Source organism: Xiphias gladius, chromosome 16 (genome assembly GCF_016859285.1).
Source record: "Xiphias gladius isolate SHS-SW01 ecotype Sanya breed wild chromosome 16, ASM1685928v1, whole genome shotgun sequence".
Classification (NCBI taxonomy): Eukaryota; Metazoa; Chordata; class Actinopteri; order Istiophoriformes; family Xiphiidae; genus Xiphias; species Xiphias gladius.
Window position 1 is genome coordinate 4,060,362 of NC_053415.1, and position 19,738 is coordinate 4,080,099.

Consider the following 19,738-nt stretch of genomic DNA (forward strand, 5'->3'; position numbering starts at 1 on the left):
TGCTTTTGAGATTTTGTAAAGACATTCATGTTCCCCACAGGATGAACTGTAATAACATTGGTGATCCTCTGATTCTTCCTCTAGTGCACAAATGAAAATTTAGGTGTGCCCATTACTTTGGTTTATGACTTAATACCTAAAAAAGTAATGACATTCCCATCAGCCTCAGCCATACTTTGTGTTTAATGCTAATTAGCAAATGTTATCCCACTAACACTCTAAAACAATGTGGTAAATATTACCTGTCTAACGTCAACATGTTAGCATCGTCAATGTGAAGATGTTAGCATGCTTATGTTAGCATTTAGCTCAGCATCAAAGAGCTGCTAGCATGTTAAAGCTAATTTTGTGAATGCATTTCTATAGCATTAGTTAAAATGTACTGTCAAATAAATAATCAGTACAAGATTTCTGGGTCGGATGACCTAAATATGAAGTATATCAATGTCACGGTGCGAAGTGGGGTTTCAAAAGCTTTGAGATTGTTAGTTGTTAATTTCAGCGTCTGTCACTAACTGTTGACTTGCATTTACATTTACAGTTATGGTCCCCCGAGGCATTAAACATCTACTTTGTTTCCATTGCTTCTCAGACTGGGAGGCTCGTATCGACAGCCACGGCAGGATCTTCTTCGTGGACCACGTGAACAGGACCACCACATGGCAGCGTCCCACCGGACCTCCTGCCCTGCAGGGCCTGACTCGCTCCAACTCCATTCAGCAGATGGAGCAACTCAATCGCAGGTAGGCTCAGGAAGGTGAAATGTACTGCAATATCCAGCATTTTTTTTTCAATAGTAAATGCTGTTGTATAGAATTATGCTGTACAGGTATATACTGTGATCAATATTTCACTAAACCAGGGGTTTAGTTTATCAGTAGTGGCTTTTAACAGGCTAGAGAAGCAAAACAATACTTGTGTGCACACAGAAATGTCCACTCAGAGGCCTATTTTTTATGTGTTCTCTTTTAATGGGACATTGCCTGTGGGTTTCTTTTTATTTCTCTTCATCTTGAGGAACTAATGTACCTGTTGTTGAATAAACAAAGGTATACAAAGCCTTTCAGTAGGCAAGGGCTTCTGTATAATTCTCTCTCCACTGAAAATGCCTCAGTTTTAATATATGATTTGTATAGCAATTAGTTCATGTAAATAGTTGTATTCAAAAACTACATTTTTTGCTGAACTTCTGAAACACTATACTTTCACTATAATCTCAATCACAGATACCAGAGCATCAGGAGGACCATAACCAACAGTGATCGGTCAGAGGAAAGCCCAGTTGACCTGTTACCTGAACCAGAAAGTGAATTGATGCCCCACTCCATTTCTGGTGAGTTTCAACAGACCTCCTACAAACGAGTACAGAAACAGAAAAAAATAAAGGGATCATTCACAAGAACTGTGCGCCTGAAACAACATTTTTATAATTAAATTACTCACCTCTTGAAACAATTCATCTCTTGAAATACTATGGTAAGACATGAGTCGGAAAAAGATTTTTTTTTATTTTATGCATGAGGGTCTCAGAATAACAGTATTCCAGAGAGATGTTTTTTTTTTTTCAGTGACACAAAATGCTAGATATGTAATCCTGAAATTCCTGTCTGCATTTGTGCATCTTTGTTTGAGCCATAGGCTTGACGTACTGTATGAAAATAGATGTCTTATGCTGTCATGAATTAAGCGGCTTAGGTGTCTCTCTGTTTGAAGGCTTGACTAGTATGTGTTTACACCGTTGCAGAATACCGACGAGAAAGCGCAGTCGTTCACACCAGTGGTCGCTCACGCCTCTCCCTGCTGCTGCAGTCACCCAGCGCCAAGTTCCTGTGCAGCCCCGACTTCTTCACTGTGCTGCATTCAAACCCTGTCAGTCTGACATGCTTCACCTCCTCTGTCACCTTTGACTCTGTACTTCTTTTACACTGATCTAGCTGCCTGCATATAAACAGAAACTCATATACAAATACTTTTGTCCACTCAGTAGTTTGACTTTTGAGAACTCATAACAGCTGTTGAACTCAGATATAGTAACTGCTGCTTGAATCAGCCGCTGAGTTCACTATGTAGTGCTACAATTCAGTACTGGAATACAGTAATGCTACACAGAGTGTATGACCCAATACTGGTGATTAATACAAGTTACAAATACAGTTAATGAGTTAGACATACAGTAATTGATGATTGGTGAATGCAATCATCATTTAGTGACACGTAATTTATTATAAGCAAATTTTGCTTTCATCTTTCTTTTTCATTATTATAAAACTCATACTTTGGGCTCTTTGCCTTTTTGACAGAAAACAATGAGCAATTTTGAAAGGTCATTCCTTGTGAATTAAAAAGCAAACATATGTTCTCACTTATCTTTAGTAGTATCTGGCAACACAGATAACCAAAATCTTCATGATAAATGCGAATGGTGGTAAGTTAGCTGAATTTAGCCTAAAATACATACATCATTCTTTTGCATTATTGTAGAGTTAGTAATCAATAAATGACTTGAAAAATCAATCCATATTGAAAAAAAGCTGTTACTTGCAGCCCTATACACGTACAGTTATTTGAAATTTCAGCTGAATCAAAATTCGAAGTCAGTGTAGAAACTATGGTTGAGATCAATAAGAGCAGCGCTGAAAAAAGTCTCATGTTATAGAAGATAGACTGAAAAAGAAAAAAAGTCAATTATTCAAGAAAGTCTACATTTAAACAGTTGTACACTGTCTCAGAGACAGAACATGCTGTACATACAGTATGGTATGATACATACATACTGTATGTAAAACTGATTCTGCATTATGTAAGTACCTAACCAACAGACGGTATCTCTAATAGTCTATTAACTTCAAATTGATTTTAATTCAATTCCAGAAATTTCAATGATGAAAATATTGGTGTGAGAAGAATCCTACTACATATTGTCATGCATCTTGAACTTAAAGGGACTCCAAAGCTGTCCTCTGGTCTATCCTCGGTCTCTTTCTTATGACCTCACCCCTCTGCTCTCTCTGCCCAGAGTGCCTACCGCATGTTTACGAGCAACACCTGCCTGAAGCACATGATCAGTAAGGTGCGCCGGGACGCTCATTACTTCGAGCGCTACCAGCACAACCGCGACCTCGTCACCTTCCTCAACATGTTCTCCAACAAGCAGCTGGAGCTTCCCCGAGGGTGGGAGATGAAGCACGACCATACAGGGAAGGTGTGTGTGTGCTCGTTTATGTGTATGTGTGTGTGTTTGAGACCCCCAAACTTTGAGTCTTGACCTAGGATTACCTTATCCTTGAAGTCCATGTGCATCCAGTGATTGTAACCTCTGCTGAGATGTGCAATAGTTTTCAGTGCTGCTTTTCTATAATCCTTACTTTCAGTGTTCTGCATGTGGAGATACTGTATGTTTCTGCGTACACATAGTGGAGTTTATCCATGCATGACTGTGGGTATTTGCATCTCAATCTCAAGCCTTTCTTTGTGGATCACAACTGTCGCTCCACGACCTTCATTGACCCACGGCTGCCCCTCCAGAGTTCTCGCTCGACCGGGCTGCTGGCCCACCGCCAACATCTGAGCCGCCAGCGCAGCCACAGTGCTGGGGAGGTGAGAGACTACCGACCACTGCACCACTCCTGGAGTCAACTTAAAGCGGACACAGACACTGCAATGTTCATAGAGAAAAAAAGATTGTTTCTGCATGGTGGGCACAGGCAGGGAAGTTAATTCTGCTAGGGTGCTGTGGTGGAGCCGTCAAGCATAACATCAGTACTACTGGAAATGCAAGTCAAGGGTGCAGCGGTAGAAAGTCAACTCAACTTTTCTTCCTTTTTCCCATTCTTACTACTTGGAGATTGCATTTTCTAACTCTTCAAAATTTGCTCTGGCCTTTAGTACAGTCAAACATCACCGGTTTCAAAATTAAATCAGCAAATCAAGTTCCCTGTGACTTAGTCCTTCTGGATATCCTACTCCATCACCTGAATGACTGAAAATCTTCATATACTGTACATTCTCTACTGTATGTCAAATGATTGATTCTTCTTAGCCAGGTCAAGTCGTGAGGGGGAGAGGGACAAAGAGAGAAATGGTGAGACATCAGACAATGAAAACATATTAGCGATGGCAATAAAAATATTACAGCAAATTAAAAGATTCCTAAGGAAGCTATTTTATAGTACATGAGCTCTGTGTTCGCCACATCTCAAGAATACATATATATATACATATATATATGTATATGTGTGTGTATGTATAAAATGGTTCATAGCAGATCCAGTCCAGTGTGTTCTATTTGAAGCAGACAGTAATACTCCTTAAGTAGGCCTATTATACTACAGCCATAATCTAGTCAGACGAGATTAAAAGTTTCACCAGAATCTCCCACATTGCTCAGTGAACCACTTTTTTTTTTAAACTGATAACATTAGACAATTTAACTATTACCTCTTATATAAACTACCTTTTGCAGGATGAAAACATCCTTGCAAGTTTCTTCTCTTCAACCAACATTCAGCAGATGAAAACACTTTCAAACTGTCCAGCATCAGGTCCTGTTGGTCTTATTTGCTTGCAACATCATAATTATTTGGTTACATCTGTACACTTAGCGATACCCCACTAAAGTGAAAAATTGAGGTGGTGCTGATAATTTGTGTTAGGTGTGAATATCCTCCCATGGTATGCTTTGGACAATGGTTAGCAGAGGTGTAAAGAGTAAGAGTTTTATTGTTAATAGGCAAGAACATGCAAAACTAAGAAGTATCAAACACATGTCGAAGTGGTAGAGTCGAGGTCAGTTTTTGGTGATGACTGGCAGGTGGGTCAGTCTCAGAACTAGGATGCGACCTGAACTGTAGTGCTTCCTGTTGTCACAGGTAGTGGACGACTCTCGCCAAACCAACCCGCCCGTCATGCCCCGCCCCTCAAGCACCTTCAGCGGCTCCAGTCGGAGTCAGTACCACGATGTGGTCCCTGTGGGTGAGTCAGGCAGAATCACATGTACGCATGCATAGATGCAAGCACAAAGTGTGAACACAAACAAGACACAGAGCGCAGAATCATAAATCTCTCATCTTATTCCTCCAGCCTACAATGACAAGATAGTGGCTTTTCTACGGCAACCCAACATCTTTGAGATACTGCAGGAAAGGCAGCCCGAGCTTGCCAGGAACCATCCGCTCAAGTATGTCTTTCTCTCCCTTCCTCTTATTGTTTTTTTCTCTCATTGCTTCCCTTTTTACTCTCCCTTTGTCTCTTCCTCTCTAGCCTTGTTCACCTCCAGCACCTCCATTATCATCATCATCAGTCAATCTGAACACAGAGTTAACCTTTAATCCTAATGGATTGTGCCAGTTCACCCCATGACGTGTGTGTGCGTATGTGCGTATTTGCAGGGAGAAGGTGCAGTTTATTCGCAGTGAGGGAATCAGTGGGCTGGCTCGTCTCTCTAGTGACGCTGACCTCGTAATTCTGCTGAGGCGAGTCCTGTGCATGTGTGTTTGGGTGTGGGTGCGGGGGACTGATTATCAGTCGCTTGTGAAAATTATAACTAGTTGATCCCGACACTTCCAATACAAGTCTTATTTCCCATTTTATCCACCTATGCTAATGATATACTGTTGTCTCCAGCTTATTTGAGGAGGAAGTGATGTCATATGTGCCACCGTTACTCCACCCAAGCTACTGCCTCTCCTCTCCTCAGAGCTCCCCTGGTAAGTGTCTGTCTCACTCGGTCTGCATCGCCCCAACTGCAGCAGCTTTATTGGCATGATAGACCTTTTCTCGCCTTTATTAAATTCTTACCCGTTATGAAATTTCATACCTTTCCCCATGACATTTGGTTTACATTGTCTTACTAGATAAAAGAAGTAATTTCATAGTACCCTCATATATAACATAGCTTGATGTGAGGCTACAATAAAACATGAATAAACTGTGATACATAAGACATGAATGTACATTCACACCTATAAGTATGTGCATATAAGTATTATAGTAATCCCGTTCACATTCCTTCCTACCTAACTCCCACCCCTCAATCTCTGCATACATACAATACACAGTGCACACTTAGTTCTCTGTCCTGTATTCCCAACTGGAGCCCCTCCTGCCCAGCTCTGCCAAGACCTTAGAAGATAATATATTTTTAAAACAACACGAAACATTCATTCCATAATAAGTGCAAAATGATTTAAGAAGTGCAAAATTTATCATCAGGTGTACAGATTTCACAACAAATACTGTTTTCTGTTGAATGACTGTGTGATTGTAGATTTAATTACAACAATAAAAATACTCAAAACTTGCTTGTTATCTCATTAAAAGTTCAAGATTTTATTCAACCATCTAATCATCATCATCTAATTTCAAAATCAATGCTATGTTATGATCTTAATAATAATAATAATAATAATAATAGACCCTATTTGTCAGATACCTGATCATAAAACAAAGGAACATAAATTCAAAAGGGTTCCTTTGACACATACACTCACTTGCCAATTTATTAAGTACAGCTAGATTAAAGTAATGCAGTATAATACAACAGCACTTCAATAAATCCTCCTTTCAAGAGGATTATAATGTTCAGTTTTTATTGAACCAGTTTAAAACGATGTTGATTTATTTTAATGGTTATTTTGGAGTCTGTAATTTGTGCTGCTGTTGAATTGTACTGGATTATACTGAGAGGTGTTCCTAATATTTTGTCAACCTTAATTCATATAAATGGGATGGACAAAATATTAGGAACACCTCTCAGTATTATTCTGCATTAGTCTTTTTGAATGCAGAATAGATCTAGGTGTATTTATTAAATTGGCAAGTGGACGTAGATTAATTTAATCACTGTGTGATTGTAACCCTTTCCCTGAACTGGAGAATCAGTCTTTTTACTGACTGACTTAAAAATATTTTTGCATCAGCAAGGAAAATATTTGAAACGAGTTAGTTGAAGCCAGTTCTCAATCATACGTGGTCATTAAAAGAAAAAGAAAATATACAACAGCCGAATAACAACGTTAGATGACGCACGGTGTAACCTTATGTTATCATAACAACAGCAGTGCATAAATGAATTGTTCCACTTGTTAATAATCCTCATATGTCATGCTTGGGTGGTGATGAAAAGGAAACAAAATGGTGCTGTCTTGCTGTCACTGCGTCTTAAACAAAACACTCCTCAATGCTTTCACTTCAAATGACCGTGATTACCTGTTTTACTGCTGTGATAAGGTATTTTCAATTTGCAGAGCTTGTGTTTGTCTAAATTACTGCCACACTTTAGATGATCCTTTGTGAGGTTTTATAACTGCAGCTTGTTTTCCAAGGGAATCCATGCTTTGGCTGGGCGCAGCCATTTATGTGAGGCCCTGTTGTCCCAATCAATGACGTTGGTTACGTGGATGAGATCATCCCAGCTCTATCCGACTGTCAATCTAATATTTCTCTTTTTATGTTTCTTGAGAACCGCTCATCCAAAAAAACTTGGATGATGATGGATTGGATTGGATGAGTGGTTTTCGAGAAAATCGAAGGACAAACAGAAAGACAGACAGAGATTCCTCCATTTATAGTTAGATGTGCATATAAAGCAGCAACATATCTTTGAAATTAAAGAGAAATGAATGAAACCACATTATTAGCTCTACTGGAACATCTTTATGCTCAGCCTTCTTCTAACCTTAAACTATTCACTCAAATTACAGACATTTAGATGCAGTAGTCGAGATAAAGCTGTGAGCTGAAAAAAATGGTTCTCAGAGTCTGTATTTTAACTCTGAAATGAATGAATGAATAACACTACAACAGGCTGATACAAAATAAGAATCCAGGATTAACCTGCATACAGTACTTCAGATTCTCAGACTCCTCACCCATTCAGGCTTTAATTTTATCTCAATTCTCTATTTGTCTGTCTATACCCTCTCTCCCACCCTTTTTATCGTCCGTAAATGTCTCTGTTATGCCTAAAGCTTGACTTTTAGTGTACATTTTCTCTCCCCTTTCTCTTTCTTCCTGTCTTTCTGTCGGCCTGTCTTCTTGCTCTCTCTCTCACTTATATCTCAGGCACTCAGCGAGCCAATGCCCGCGCTCCTGCTCCCTATAAGCGAGATTTTGAAGCTAAACTGAGGAACTTCTATCGAAAGCTGGAGACCAAGGGTTATGGCCAAGGACCAGGGAAAGTCAAGTGTGTTTAAATGCTGCAATTTAAAGAGATTTATATATGGATTACCTTATTTAGCATGATTTATATAACAACATAAAAATAGTGATAATTCCTATGGCCAGTTCATGAACGTTTTCTTCATTTACTGTTTTAAGTCAAAGGAAACAGGAAGACAAGGAAGGTGGTGTCTTTTCAGTAGTTAATTGGGAAGCCGGAGAGTACGAGAGCTCATTCCTCTGTCTGTAAAATCATGATTTACTGTCATGTCACGGTATTAAAATACTAAGGGGAGATTCATTTCAGCAAAAAATTCAAAAGTCACATAGACCAGTGTATGGATATCTTGTCAACAAATCCCATTAAAAGACCCAAACAAACAATGAACTGATCTAACTACCAAGTAGTGTGTGTATCCAAATTCTGATAGAGCTCCATTGTTGTCCAAAAACTATTAAATACACATTAGTGAACCACACTGTTGCTCTGGGTGACATGTTCCTTCACTACCATGAACACACACAAACACACTGTAGTTTATTTGGACTCAATCACACACACACACACACACCATCCTGCTACCCAAAATACGCACTAGAGCACCAAAGGTGGATTAATCCACAGATGAAAAGAGTCCCCAACAAATGTAGTGTTTATTCCTGTTTGAGTAATGTTTGCTTACAGTGCCCAGCTGTTAAAAACATTAAACTATATATCATGAAGTCGTTTTTCAAAGATGAATGTCCTCGTGAGGAACCAACCACGCAGTATTGATTTCTATCTTTTCATGGGATTTGTTGACATGAAGAAAAACTTAGAATTACTGTCAGTCTTCTTGTTGTTTCATTCTGTCAGCAGTGTTTTAATGTTAATACATAACATAGCCTCAACTTTTCCAATGTTAACAGTCCACATCTAATTACTATCATTAGCAGGAATGCTCAACATACCCTAAACTTTAAACCCAAAACTGAATTATTCTCTTCAGCCTTGTTGTAAAACTCAAAAAAATACTTTATTAAGTTAACAACTAACACTATGGGGTTATACAAAGTAAAATGTCAACATAAGCAGTGACACCATTGTTCACATCAGGTCTTATACTACTGTGTGCATATTTGTGTGTGTGTGCTCCCAGGTTGATCATACGCAGGGACCACCTTCTGGAGGATGCCTTTAACCAGATCATGTGTTACTCCCGTAAAGACCTACAGAGGAGTAAACTCTATGTCAGCTTTGTAGGCGAGGATGGGTGAGAAAGACGCATTTCACTCCCAGTTCATTCCCTTATCAAGATGTAGAGAGTGCAAGTGTGAAATGTGTGTATTTGCTAAATGTAATTGATCCAGGTGAGCTTTACTCAGCAGTCATTCTTATCTAAAGCTTCACAGCTTATAATTATACACACATTTGATAAGATCCTAGTAATTCCACTGTCGTCTGGTGAATGAGCAGCTGGGTAAGCGGATGGGAAAAAAACTACAAAAAACATTTTGACATCAGTAAGTAGAGCTAAACAAACAAGCTCTTTACTGAGATCTACACTGCGTTTCTGTGCTGTGTTTTTGTAGATGGTGAAATGACTGACAATATAACTTTTCTTTAAGAAAAGGATACAAGATTATCTTTGCTGAAATAACAACCAGTTCTCCAGATTTTGCTTAGACTGTTTTGGTCTACACCGCAATCCAATATACACAATATACATTGTTCCTTTAAGTGTTTTGCATGGTGGCACAGTAGTTGCTGAAGAACATTCACTGATTCACTTTTCCTACTTTCATGTATATACAGTTTGTGTATTATGGTATTTGTTTTGCAGACTGGACTACAGCGGGCCCTCCAGAGAGTTTTTCTTCTTGGTGTCCAGAGAACTGTTCAACCCATACTACGGCCTGTTTGAATATTCAGCCAATGACACATACACTGTTCAGATCAGCCCCATGTCTGCCTTTGTAGACAACCACCATGAGTGGTGAGGTTTCCATATATTTATTATTGTGTCTACTTACTGTTTCTCCAGTATGAGTCTGTGTGTCTGTCTCATTTTGCCTGCCTGTTGTGTGCTGATCCGAAATTAGAAGCCATTTTGTGGGGTGCTGTGTGGAAATTTGGATCAGCAGTCTGTGGCTTACCAGTAAATTTTGCCTTAGTGACAGAGTGACAATGATTGGATGTACGGGTGGATGAATGAATGGTTGGACAGATGGATGATCAAACTGATGAATGGATGGCCAGAAAACTGGACGGGAAAATCAATAATGTCATAGACTTGATGAAGAAGAGCAGTGAATTGGGTATTTAATGTTGTTACTACATGAAACACATCATGGAAGAAACAAGTACACAATGGCCAGTTAACTTCCAAAGTGTTTATAAATCTTCAGAAAGAAGATTTAAAAAGGGTAAACCCCCTGCATCTGGTAATCGAAGCAGGCTCCATCACTTGATCTGAAAAATGATCTGAAGATACTATTCAATCCAGTTTCGGGGCCTATGCCTATTTTCACCCGTGTTTACTGTGCTGTGTCTAGGTTTCGCTTCAGTGGGCGTATCCTGGGGCTAGCTCTCGTCCATCAGTACTTGCTGGATGCCTTCTTTACCCGACCCTTCTACAAGGGGCTTCTTCGCATGTAAGCCCCTCAACCTGCTTCCCTTTGACATCCCGTTCCATATAACTTACAGCGCACCAGCCCTTCCTATCAGATCCCCCTCAACAACTCTACTGCTGGCTGAGGCTCCTGTCAGCAGGAGCAGAACCCTTATTAATAGCTTTGTCCAAACAATTTAAAATCCTACTAGTAATCTGCCCTAAGTGTTAGACAGACAGGGTTAGATGACGGATGCTTATCTAATAATAAGGGTTCTTAGCCTCATCAGAAAAATGGATCCTTTCTTGGCTCCACAATTACTGTGTATATAAGCATTTATCAAACAAATAGAAATGTATTTTAAATTCTAATAAAAATCACATAGTTTATAAATACATAAAATATTTCATGCTGCATTACAGGGAAAATTGTGACATCATTTTTTTGAATTGCTGTAATGGTGCAAAAAACAAAAACAAAAAAAAACACTCATACAACTTCAGATCTTGACCAACCAGCATGTTTAGTTCTTTCAGTGTAAATAAACTAATGCAGGTCGTTGTTGTCTTTACATCAATGGTGCATATTTACCAAAATGTAAAGAAATATAACCTTAAAAAAACAGATATAAAAAGCTAACTCACCATCTCCATATCAACTTTATACTTTCTGTTTACAACACAAAGCATGATGGGAACAGTGGTGGCAAAATAACAAAATATATTAGCAGTTTTACACATCACACACATTTGCTGTGTCTTGAAAACCTGGGAAAATAAATGCCACTTCAAATAATTTGAATTTCAGCTAAAACATGTAGTAACAATGCAATAATCCTGTAAATAAAGGGAGTGAAAACCAAGGAAAAGCTGTCTTAATACTTACAAGGGCTAAAGGAACAATTAGCGGATATGATATGTTGGGAATATTCTAGGTCAGTGATGCACAAAGTGTGCAGCTACCTTCATATAACCTGAATTTAGTATTAAGAATGGTATGCTGAAAGTGTGCTTTGCCATCTACTTTTATTTATTATCAATGTGTCTCAGTAAGCATCTCACTCCCTCAAAAGCAACATGGTACATCTCAAGGGGTTAAAATGTAATAAATTTGAACAAACATATTTTCTTGCCATGCATCTGGCAGTGTGTTATATTTTATTTGTATTTTAGCCACATCTGGGGAAAGCTATCTTACGCTGTTAATACACCAGGTAATTGACCTTCAACCTCACTTCGTACAATCAGCCATGGTTTATGAGTAGGGCAACCCGTCAATACGTTGCCTACCCCTCTGTAAGCTCTGTGTAACCCCTGCCTGTGCCCACGCAGCCCATGTGACCTGAGTGACCTGGAGTTCCTGGATGAGGAGTTCCACCAGAGCCTTCAGTGGATGAAGGACAACGACATCGAAGACATGCTGGACCTCACCTTCACTGTCAATGAGGAGGTTTTTGGACAGGTAGATGCATTTGTCAAATGAGTTTCTTTTTGAAAACAGATCTAAAGCAGAAAGTCAGGTTTCCCTGTCTGCCTGTGATTCTGCAGATTACAGAGAGAGAGCTGAAGCCGGGCGGGGCTGGTATCCCTGTGTCAGAGAAGAACAAGAAGGAGTACATTGAGCGAATGGTCAAGTGGCGTATAGAGAGAGGCGTGGCCCAGCAGACGGAGAGCCTGGTCCGAGGCTTTTATGAGGTACAGCACATTTGATCAGTCTTTAGAGATGTTACTAGGGCTATGAGTCTTTCTTAAATGTGAAACAAGTAGGATTTTATGGCTCCATAGCACACAAGAGCCATAAAATATTGTGCAACAGGACTGTTGATCAATATCAATGATGCAGTGTGGTTGCCTCATTGCATCGGGTGCTGAAAATTCCTACTTTTTGACCAGTACAAACCCAGGAGCTTCCATCCACACACACACACACACACACACACACACATGCCCTCCTACTGACGTCTGGCATTTTCAGTGGTGGATGATGATGCTTGGCGCAAGTGACCAGTGTCACAATGCATTTCAGCTGGGAAGAATAAAAATACTTGCGATCATGCCAAAAGAGCAAATGACCAAGCAGTATTTCATTTCAGAGAACTACGATGTGACATATTAGCTCTTTACTAGAGGTCTGTTTTCGATGTTAACTCTTGTTAGTTAGCTTACCTATCACCAGGGGAAATGTAGGGGGTAGAAATTAAATAGATCAAATAAAATAGATGGCATAGATTACTTAGTAATATCTGTTTCATGTCTGTTATGATTCTAGTGAATGTACAGTACATAGTTACTTGGATAAGAGACTGGATGTTTAGATTTTGTGCAGTGTACGGTTTGGATGAGAATGTAAGGGCGTGTTTCTATGCTTGCCTGAAGTGGTCTGTTCAAACTCTGAATAACGACAGCTAAACTTGTGTGTTTATTTCTCTGAAACATTTGTACTAGAGGGAACGCATTACACTTTATAAGGTAGGAACCTGGATTTTGATATCTGATAGCCCACAGTCCTACATGCTGTGAAAGCCCAGCATGATAATGTGAACCAAGGGTGGACTGTAATCTGGACTGGTGTTTTTTTTTCTTGTGTTGAAATATCTATTACAAACCCCGCCCCTGCTAAAATCCCTTGTCTGGCAGGATGACAGATTACTGATTATTGTGGGCTACGCGTGTGCCTGTGTTAGTTTATAGGCCCTGGTTTTCTAAACAAATCAAATCCCAAATTTAATGTAATCAAACTGATGGAAACTTTTTCCCCAGCAGTGTTTATCCTTCTGCCATCTGTGTAACTGTGTATCTCCACAATACGGACCTCCTGTATCTGTGTTGTCTCAAAGCTCTGAAATGCCTAAAACCTTCTGATGTATGTAGGAGGACTTAGATAAATGAATATGTCGTACCGTATGTGTTCATCAGTTTGCATGTGTGTGTTTGTTAGGTGGTGGATGTGCGACTGGTGTCTGTGTTTGATGCCAGGGAGCTGGAGCTGGTGATTGCAGGCACTGCAGAGATCGACCTGGCAGATTGGAGGAACAACACAGAGTACAGGGGAGGTATGTAAAGCCGGAGGGAGGCAGAGATGTCGATCCAAGTGTTCGTGGCACACTGACAGCAGTATGGGGAAAACAAGCAAAGTCAGTTGCATACAGTGGCTCTTTTTCTGACACATTCATTCACAAGCACTAAACCTCTGTTTCGAGCAGTGACGGATTAGATGCCTTGTTCTAGAGAACATCGGTGATAAGTAATCGCTGAGGAGGGTTAAAGCATTTCTCTTTCACTTTTTCGGAACCAGTCCGAGGATTCAACCCAGCAGTTTTCCTGACCCATAATGGGATATAAGAAACTGTAAATGACCAATGTAGATAACTAACTTCATACTGACTTCTATGAGTGTAACAGCCAATGTCTACTGCAGCTGTTGGACTGATCCCCCGCCATTCCAGCCAAAGCACCAGTGAACTTTAGGGGTAACTTATTCCTACAACATTAGTCCTAAATGTAACATAACCAGAATTTTGATGTTTCTGAAGTGTAAAAAAAAGTATTACTCCCTGGAATTATTGTTGTTATTTTTTTTTTACTTGCTTAAAGGCAATAAATAATAATTCTTGATTTTGAGAAATATTTCAATTTCCTACTGAATCACTGTATTAGGCTTTACTGTAATGTACTGTATAATGAGCACTTTAAACCTTTAGGAGTTTCTGCTATTATATATTGTAATACATATTGTGTACATTACACAGATGCAAGCACTGGTGTCCAAAGCATTTATAAGAGATCACATTAAAGGGCTTTTTAAGGGTCTGTCCAATTGAGTTGAAAAGCCGCCAGCAGCAGGGACTCAAGAGAACTCAAACTGACAATCGGCAAGGCTCAGTGTGAGGCTCTTTTAATAGAGGAATCGACTGAGATGGAAAAAAACCGCTCCGGCATTAAACATTAAACAGCAGAGCCCATTCAAACATCACAGTGGAGAAATAGTGGGGTGGGAGGTGGGAGAGAGGAGAGGAACATGGGACGGAGGTCTTGTTTGTTATTCAACTGACTCATGCACCATCATCATCTATCCTACTCCAGGTTACCATGACAACCACATAGTGATTCGCTGGTTCTGGGCAGCTGTGGAGAGATTCAACAATGAGCAGAGGCTGAGGCTGCTGCAGGTAGGGCATGTGGGTGACCGCATGCACACAGGCTGCCCCCCTGTGGAGGCTGGGTGCCCTGAAGGCAGTGCAGAGTTGTGTTTACTGCACATCACGGACTGTGAAACCTTTGTATGACAATGGTCTAGAATATAGCTCGATAATGTGCGTGAGAGATGATGTTAGTTTAAGATGATTGATTTCTGTTTTCAAATTAAAGAATTTGTAATTTTCTGTTTCAACTGAAACGACTTGTTTAAATTCGGATTAATAGCTAGAACTAAAAAAGACTCCTTTTTGTCCATTTTAACTCATGAATATTGTCAATGTTCTTGGCTGCTGTTTTCATTATTTTTGAGACTTTTGTGGCCTTCCTGTCTCTAGTTTGTGACAGGCACCTCCAGCATTCCCTACGAGGGTTTTGCCTCTCTACGGGGCAGTAATGGACCCCGCAGATTCTGTGTGGAGAAGTGGGGGAAAATCACCTCCTTACCCAGGTAGGATGACTGTCTAATGGGTAAACTATCAACTGAGTCATGACATGAATATGTCAATTTTAACACACACAGAAAAAAAACTAATTCTTTATGAATATACTGTAGGTGACTAAACATTTCTCTACCAGCATTCTTTAAAATGGTCATATAAAGCCTATAATATAATTCAGACATCTGACATTATACGAATGAGGCATCATCAGACTTCGTTTCTATTCTTTTTCTGATATCTCGATATTAAAGGTGGGGTGGAAATATGATGTTTACCAAAATCCCAAGCACCCACAGAGCTGCCACCTTGGTCTGATTTGTTAAATCAGTGCATACAATTACCATTTTATTTAGCAGATCTCTACTTAGAAGAGGCGAAGGGACATTTTAACTTTGCCATACATTTTCACATTTTACAAAATTAAGCTAATTCCACTTCTAATATGCATATTGTTGGCTAGAATTATTATTTCATTAAACTATTAATCTTTGAAATTACGATTAAATTAAGGTTATTGTGAAATTATGTTTTATGTATTTTGGTGTGTAAGAAAAAAAGGAATATATATATATATAAAGAAAGAAAGAGAGGGAGAGAGAGAAGGAGAGACTGATCTCTCACAGATGAGTCATCTTGGCATTCATCTCATAATCTCTTCGTGTGTGTATCCATGTCTCCACAGGGCTCACACTTGCTTTAATCGTCTGGACCTCCCACCTTACCCCTCCTTCTCCATGCTCTACGAGAAGCTGGTCACTGCTGTAGAGGAAACAAGCACCTTCGGTTTGGAATAACCTCACAAGAGCTCACACCCAGGTTCAACTCAAGACAGAGAACCATCTGGAAATCCACCTTTCCCACTTTGGAGGGACCTGGAAAATGAAACTAAAATCCTCAAATGGCAACTACTCACCCGTGGATAACGCTGCTGTTTTTTCCAACTGGCCCTTTGTCACCCAGCATGCAGGATTCATTCCAATTCTCTGCCTTTCTCACATATTTCTGACAGATCAAGCGAACACTTTCTGGAAGAAAGGCGGAGAATTGGAAAATAGTCTGAAAAGCTGTACAGTACAGTTTTCTTGTTTTCATGGTAACCTTTGTTCATTGAGCAACATCTGTGCTTTATTTCTTCAGTTAATGGCCTTAGTTACTGGATTTCTAGCACCTCCCCTTCTCTTCCTTCTCCTCCAACCTGCACCTCAGAGACAGCTGCTCAAAAACCACATAGATCCCTTCTCCCTCCCTGGACCTCGAAACTGTGTCCTTCCTGCACTGGGGCTGCAGTGTTATAAACTATAACACACACACACACACACACACACACACTAATCACCTTTGCACAAAACACACACATACATGGGACATTTTGTTTTTATTAATGGTGCAAACCAGTGTTTCCCCATGATTTTTTATCAGCATGGAAATATATGACATTTTACACTTTTAACTGGATATTGACTGGTCCTCCCTGCCTGTCTGGGAGCGGGAGATACACTGGTGTGCACATACACACACACACACACACAAACACACACACACACACACACACACACACATAAAAAAAGCTAACACAAATCAGTTGTTCTAAGAATGACAATACACTTGTACTTGTTTTCACAGTTTTGACTCTTAAATAAGCTGGACAGTGAGTCAGAAATCATCAGTAACATATTAATGGGCACTGTCACTGACCCATTGTAATAATGACAGCAGGTTCTAGTCAGGACTGTTACCTTCAATACTGCGACATCAGAGCTCTTACATGAGCACGAAATTTAAAGACACATCAGAGAAATGCAGCCTTCACCCAGGACACCCAGTATCACACACACAAACACATGCATAAATTATTACAGCATTAGCCTTGCACCTTTGAGTGTACTTTCTTACAGTGTAACAGATGCACTTTTGAGTCAGATAGAAACGCAGGGTTCCTGTCTTTCAAACTCTTCCACACATTTATCATGAGCAATAGATGCACTTTCTCTCATAGACAGATGACACTTGCTCGTGAGTATGACACACAAGGTCCTTCTCACTGATGTAACCGCCTCCCACCCAGTGAAAGTCATGAATGTACCAAATTAGTGACTGAATGTATGAACCTCAAGCAACTATGTTCAGCCCCAGAGGAAAATCTCACAGGCTGAAGAGGAAACACAAAGTTAGAAGTGGAGGGGAGGGGAAAGTGAACGTGATGAGGTCGCTTGAGTAATGAGGAGGCGCTTCACTCGATGTTGGCACCGGATTTGGCCTTGTTAGCTGAAAGACAAACCTGGTGTCACCCTGGTTTCTGGTCAGGGTGCAGTGTCGGGGTTTTTTTTAGTGCCTCTTGGGTTTTCCTGACCATAAAGTAAAATTTTATAAAGGAAGCTATTTTATTTCCTTGTAAAAATTTGGCCAGATTCATGTGTTTCACAAATCAAATATGATGAAACTGTATGAGCTGCAGGTGAAATTCCCTTAATAGATATCAACACAAGGGGGCAGTAAGGGGTGCTGTCATGACTATGGCCGGTTGAAAGCAAAGAACCAGTGATTCAACCTTACTGAATGACCTAACCAGGTGTGATGATGATGTTGTCGGGAACAAGTACTGACCTTTATGGCTGTATGGATACTGTAGTTTAGAATTGTTGGCATACAAGTCCATGACAGACAATAGTGTTGTCTCGAAAGCATATGATGAAACCTTTCTGTTAGTCTTAAGTACACAACAGTAACCCTAAGGACCCTTTCACTCTGTCTCTCACACACTTTCCTATATGCAAACAAACAAACACAAACACAAACACACATATACTCATTTTCTATGGGTGCATGCAAGATTACACCTACTGTACAGAGACCCGTTGGAACTAGACAACAGGGGCTGGAATAGTGGTAAAGAGCCCCACATGTGATGCGAGACGTGGAGGCAGACTTTCGTATCCCAGCCCCCTCTCCCAGCCCAATACTGCATGCGGGATCTTCTTGGTCAGCTCTGTGAGCCGTGCCAGGACAGAAACCCCTCGATGGCGTTGTGTTTAGCTCGATATTGCATGCTGAAATAGTGCAACACACTGTCCTTACTAGCTTTTTTTGCATGAGGATATTGCGATCCATTCAGAAAAAGGGGTGAGGGAGCTGGTTTAATTGTGTCACTTTGGTCGTGGCGCTTACTTGAGGCATGCGGTCTTATGCTTACCTGGCACTGTCATACCTTGAGTACAAAGCTCATGGGAACAAGGTGTGGGAAATAGGTGCTTCAGTCACTTAGTTTTAGCTTTTGGAATGGATGTGTGAATGCAATAGTTTGTTTTCTCTATGACAGTGTAATGGCGAGTATCTCGGCAGCATGTTTCAAAAATGTTGTTACTTTCACATATGCGCGTCTGCCTATCTTAGTAATAGGTCGATGGTTATGTTTCATTGCTCATGAATCAGTGATGAATAAATAGGGCTGTTTTGATTTTGTGAAACGTGAGAGCACATGTACGTGTACCATGTGTGCAGTCCTGTTTGTCTCTTTGTATATAACTGTATATGTATGTCTGTCCTGTTGTGTGTATAAATATATATTTTGCACCGAATGTACCAAAGGTTTGGGGCTTGCAAAGTCAACCATTAGGCCTGCTCTCTTTCAGTCTAACAAAACACATCCCACTTCTGGCTTCTGCCAAATCCTTCCAGAGCATCACTTCATGTTTGCTTGAGAGGCAGATTTCTGGCATGGGCAACAACGCTTCACATTAGGATATACATAGCTTGGTCAGTTTGACATTTTCCACAACGAGGCTTTTCTGCTGCGGAAGACTGATAAGACTGATTACTTGCTTCACATCCAAATGAAGACAGCTGCACCTCTCTTCTTTCCTAGTACATCCATGACAGGACCCGGCTCCACTTTTCAGATTTCCACTCTATGCAAAGCTCCTGTATGTGTGTCTCCATTTCACCCCAATGATTGTAATAAAAGAGAACAAATGGCAAATTTTGATCAGTGATACATGACCCTTATTTATTGTTTGCAGGAACGTTGTACCAACTGAATGTGTAAATACCAAAATGTATTATCTCTATAGTACATTATAAAACAAATTTTATTACGAAATTAGGAAACACGTCATCATCAAGTAACCAGTACCTCTTCTTGATTAAACAGTCCTCTGCTAAACCCAAACCTGTTCCAGCCAAATATGTCAAAAAAGAAAAAGATAAACACAATATGTGAAACAAACTAAACAAAAATCTTGAAGATAACATGGGTAGAAATTATTAAAACTATTCTTACACATAGATTATACATTTGTAATTGCATGGTGCTTAGAGAAGTTGCAGTCTTTATGGGTTAGATGCTGAGGTCAGAGT

General features: G+C 40.0%; 1 protein-coding gene across 1 annotated transcript in view; it reads left to right on the plus strand.

Moving 5' to 3' along the window:
* Nucleotides 1-19,330, plus strand: part of hecw2a (HECT, C2 and WW domain containing E3 ubiquitin protein ligase 2a) — a 42,943-nt gene extending 23,613 nt beyond the window's left edge. Inside the window, exons 12-30 of the mRNA XM_040149386.1 lie at nucleotides 593-743; nucleotides 1,227-1,333; nucleotides 1,745-1,869; nucleotides 3,017-3,202; nucleotides 3,463-3,597; nucleotides 4,869-4,971; nucleotides 5,080-5,176; nucleotides 5,388-5,471; nucleotides 5,623-5,705; nucleotides 8,062-8,182; nucleotides 9,297-9,410; nucleotides 9,981-10,133; nucleotides 10,693-10,791; nucleotides 12,081-12,210; nucleotides 12,297-12,443; nucleotides 13,687-13,801; nucleotides 14,832-14,917; nucleotides 15,281-15,393; nucleotides 16,068-19,330. Of these exons, the coding sequence (XP_040005320.1) occupies nucleotides 593-743; nucleotides 1,227-1,333; nucleotides 1,745-1,869; nucleotides 3,017-3,202; nucleotides 3,463-3,597; nucleotides 4,869-4,971; nucleotides 5,080-5,176; nucleotides 5,388-5,471; nucleotides 5,623-5,705; nucleotides 8,062-8,182; nucleotides 9,297-9,410; nucleotides 9,981-10,133; nucleotides 10,693-10,791; nucleotides 12,081-12,210; nucleotides 12,297-12,443; nucleotides 13,687-13,801; nucleotides 14,832-14,917; nucleotides 15,281-15,393; nucleotides 16,068-16,179 (2,261 nt within the window). The 3' untranslated portion in view covers nucleotides 16,180-19,330. The remainder of the gene's footprint in view (nucleotides 1-592; nucleotides 744-1,226; nucleotides 1,334-1,744; nucleotides 1,870-3,016; nucleotides 3,203-3,462; nucleotides 3,598-4,868; nucleotides 4,972-5,079; nucleotides 5,177-5,387; nucleotides 5,472-5,622; nucleotides 5,706-8,061; nucleotides 8,183-9,296; nucleotides 9,411-9,980; nucleotides 10,134-10,692; nucleotides 10,792-12,080; nucleotides 12,211-12,296; nucleotides 12,444-13,686; nucleotides 13,802-14,831; nucleotides 14,918-15,280; nucleotides 15,394-16,067) is intronic.
* The last annotated feature ends 408 nt before the right edge of the window (nucleotides 19,331-19,738 follow it).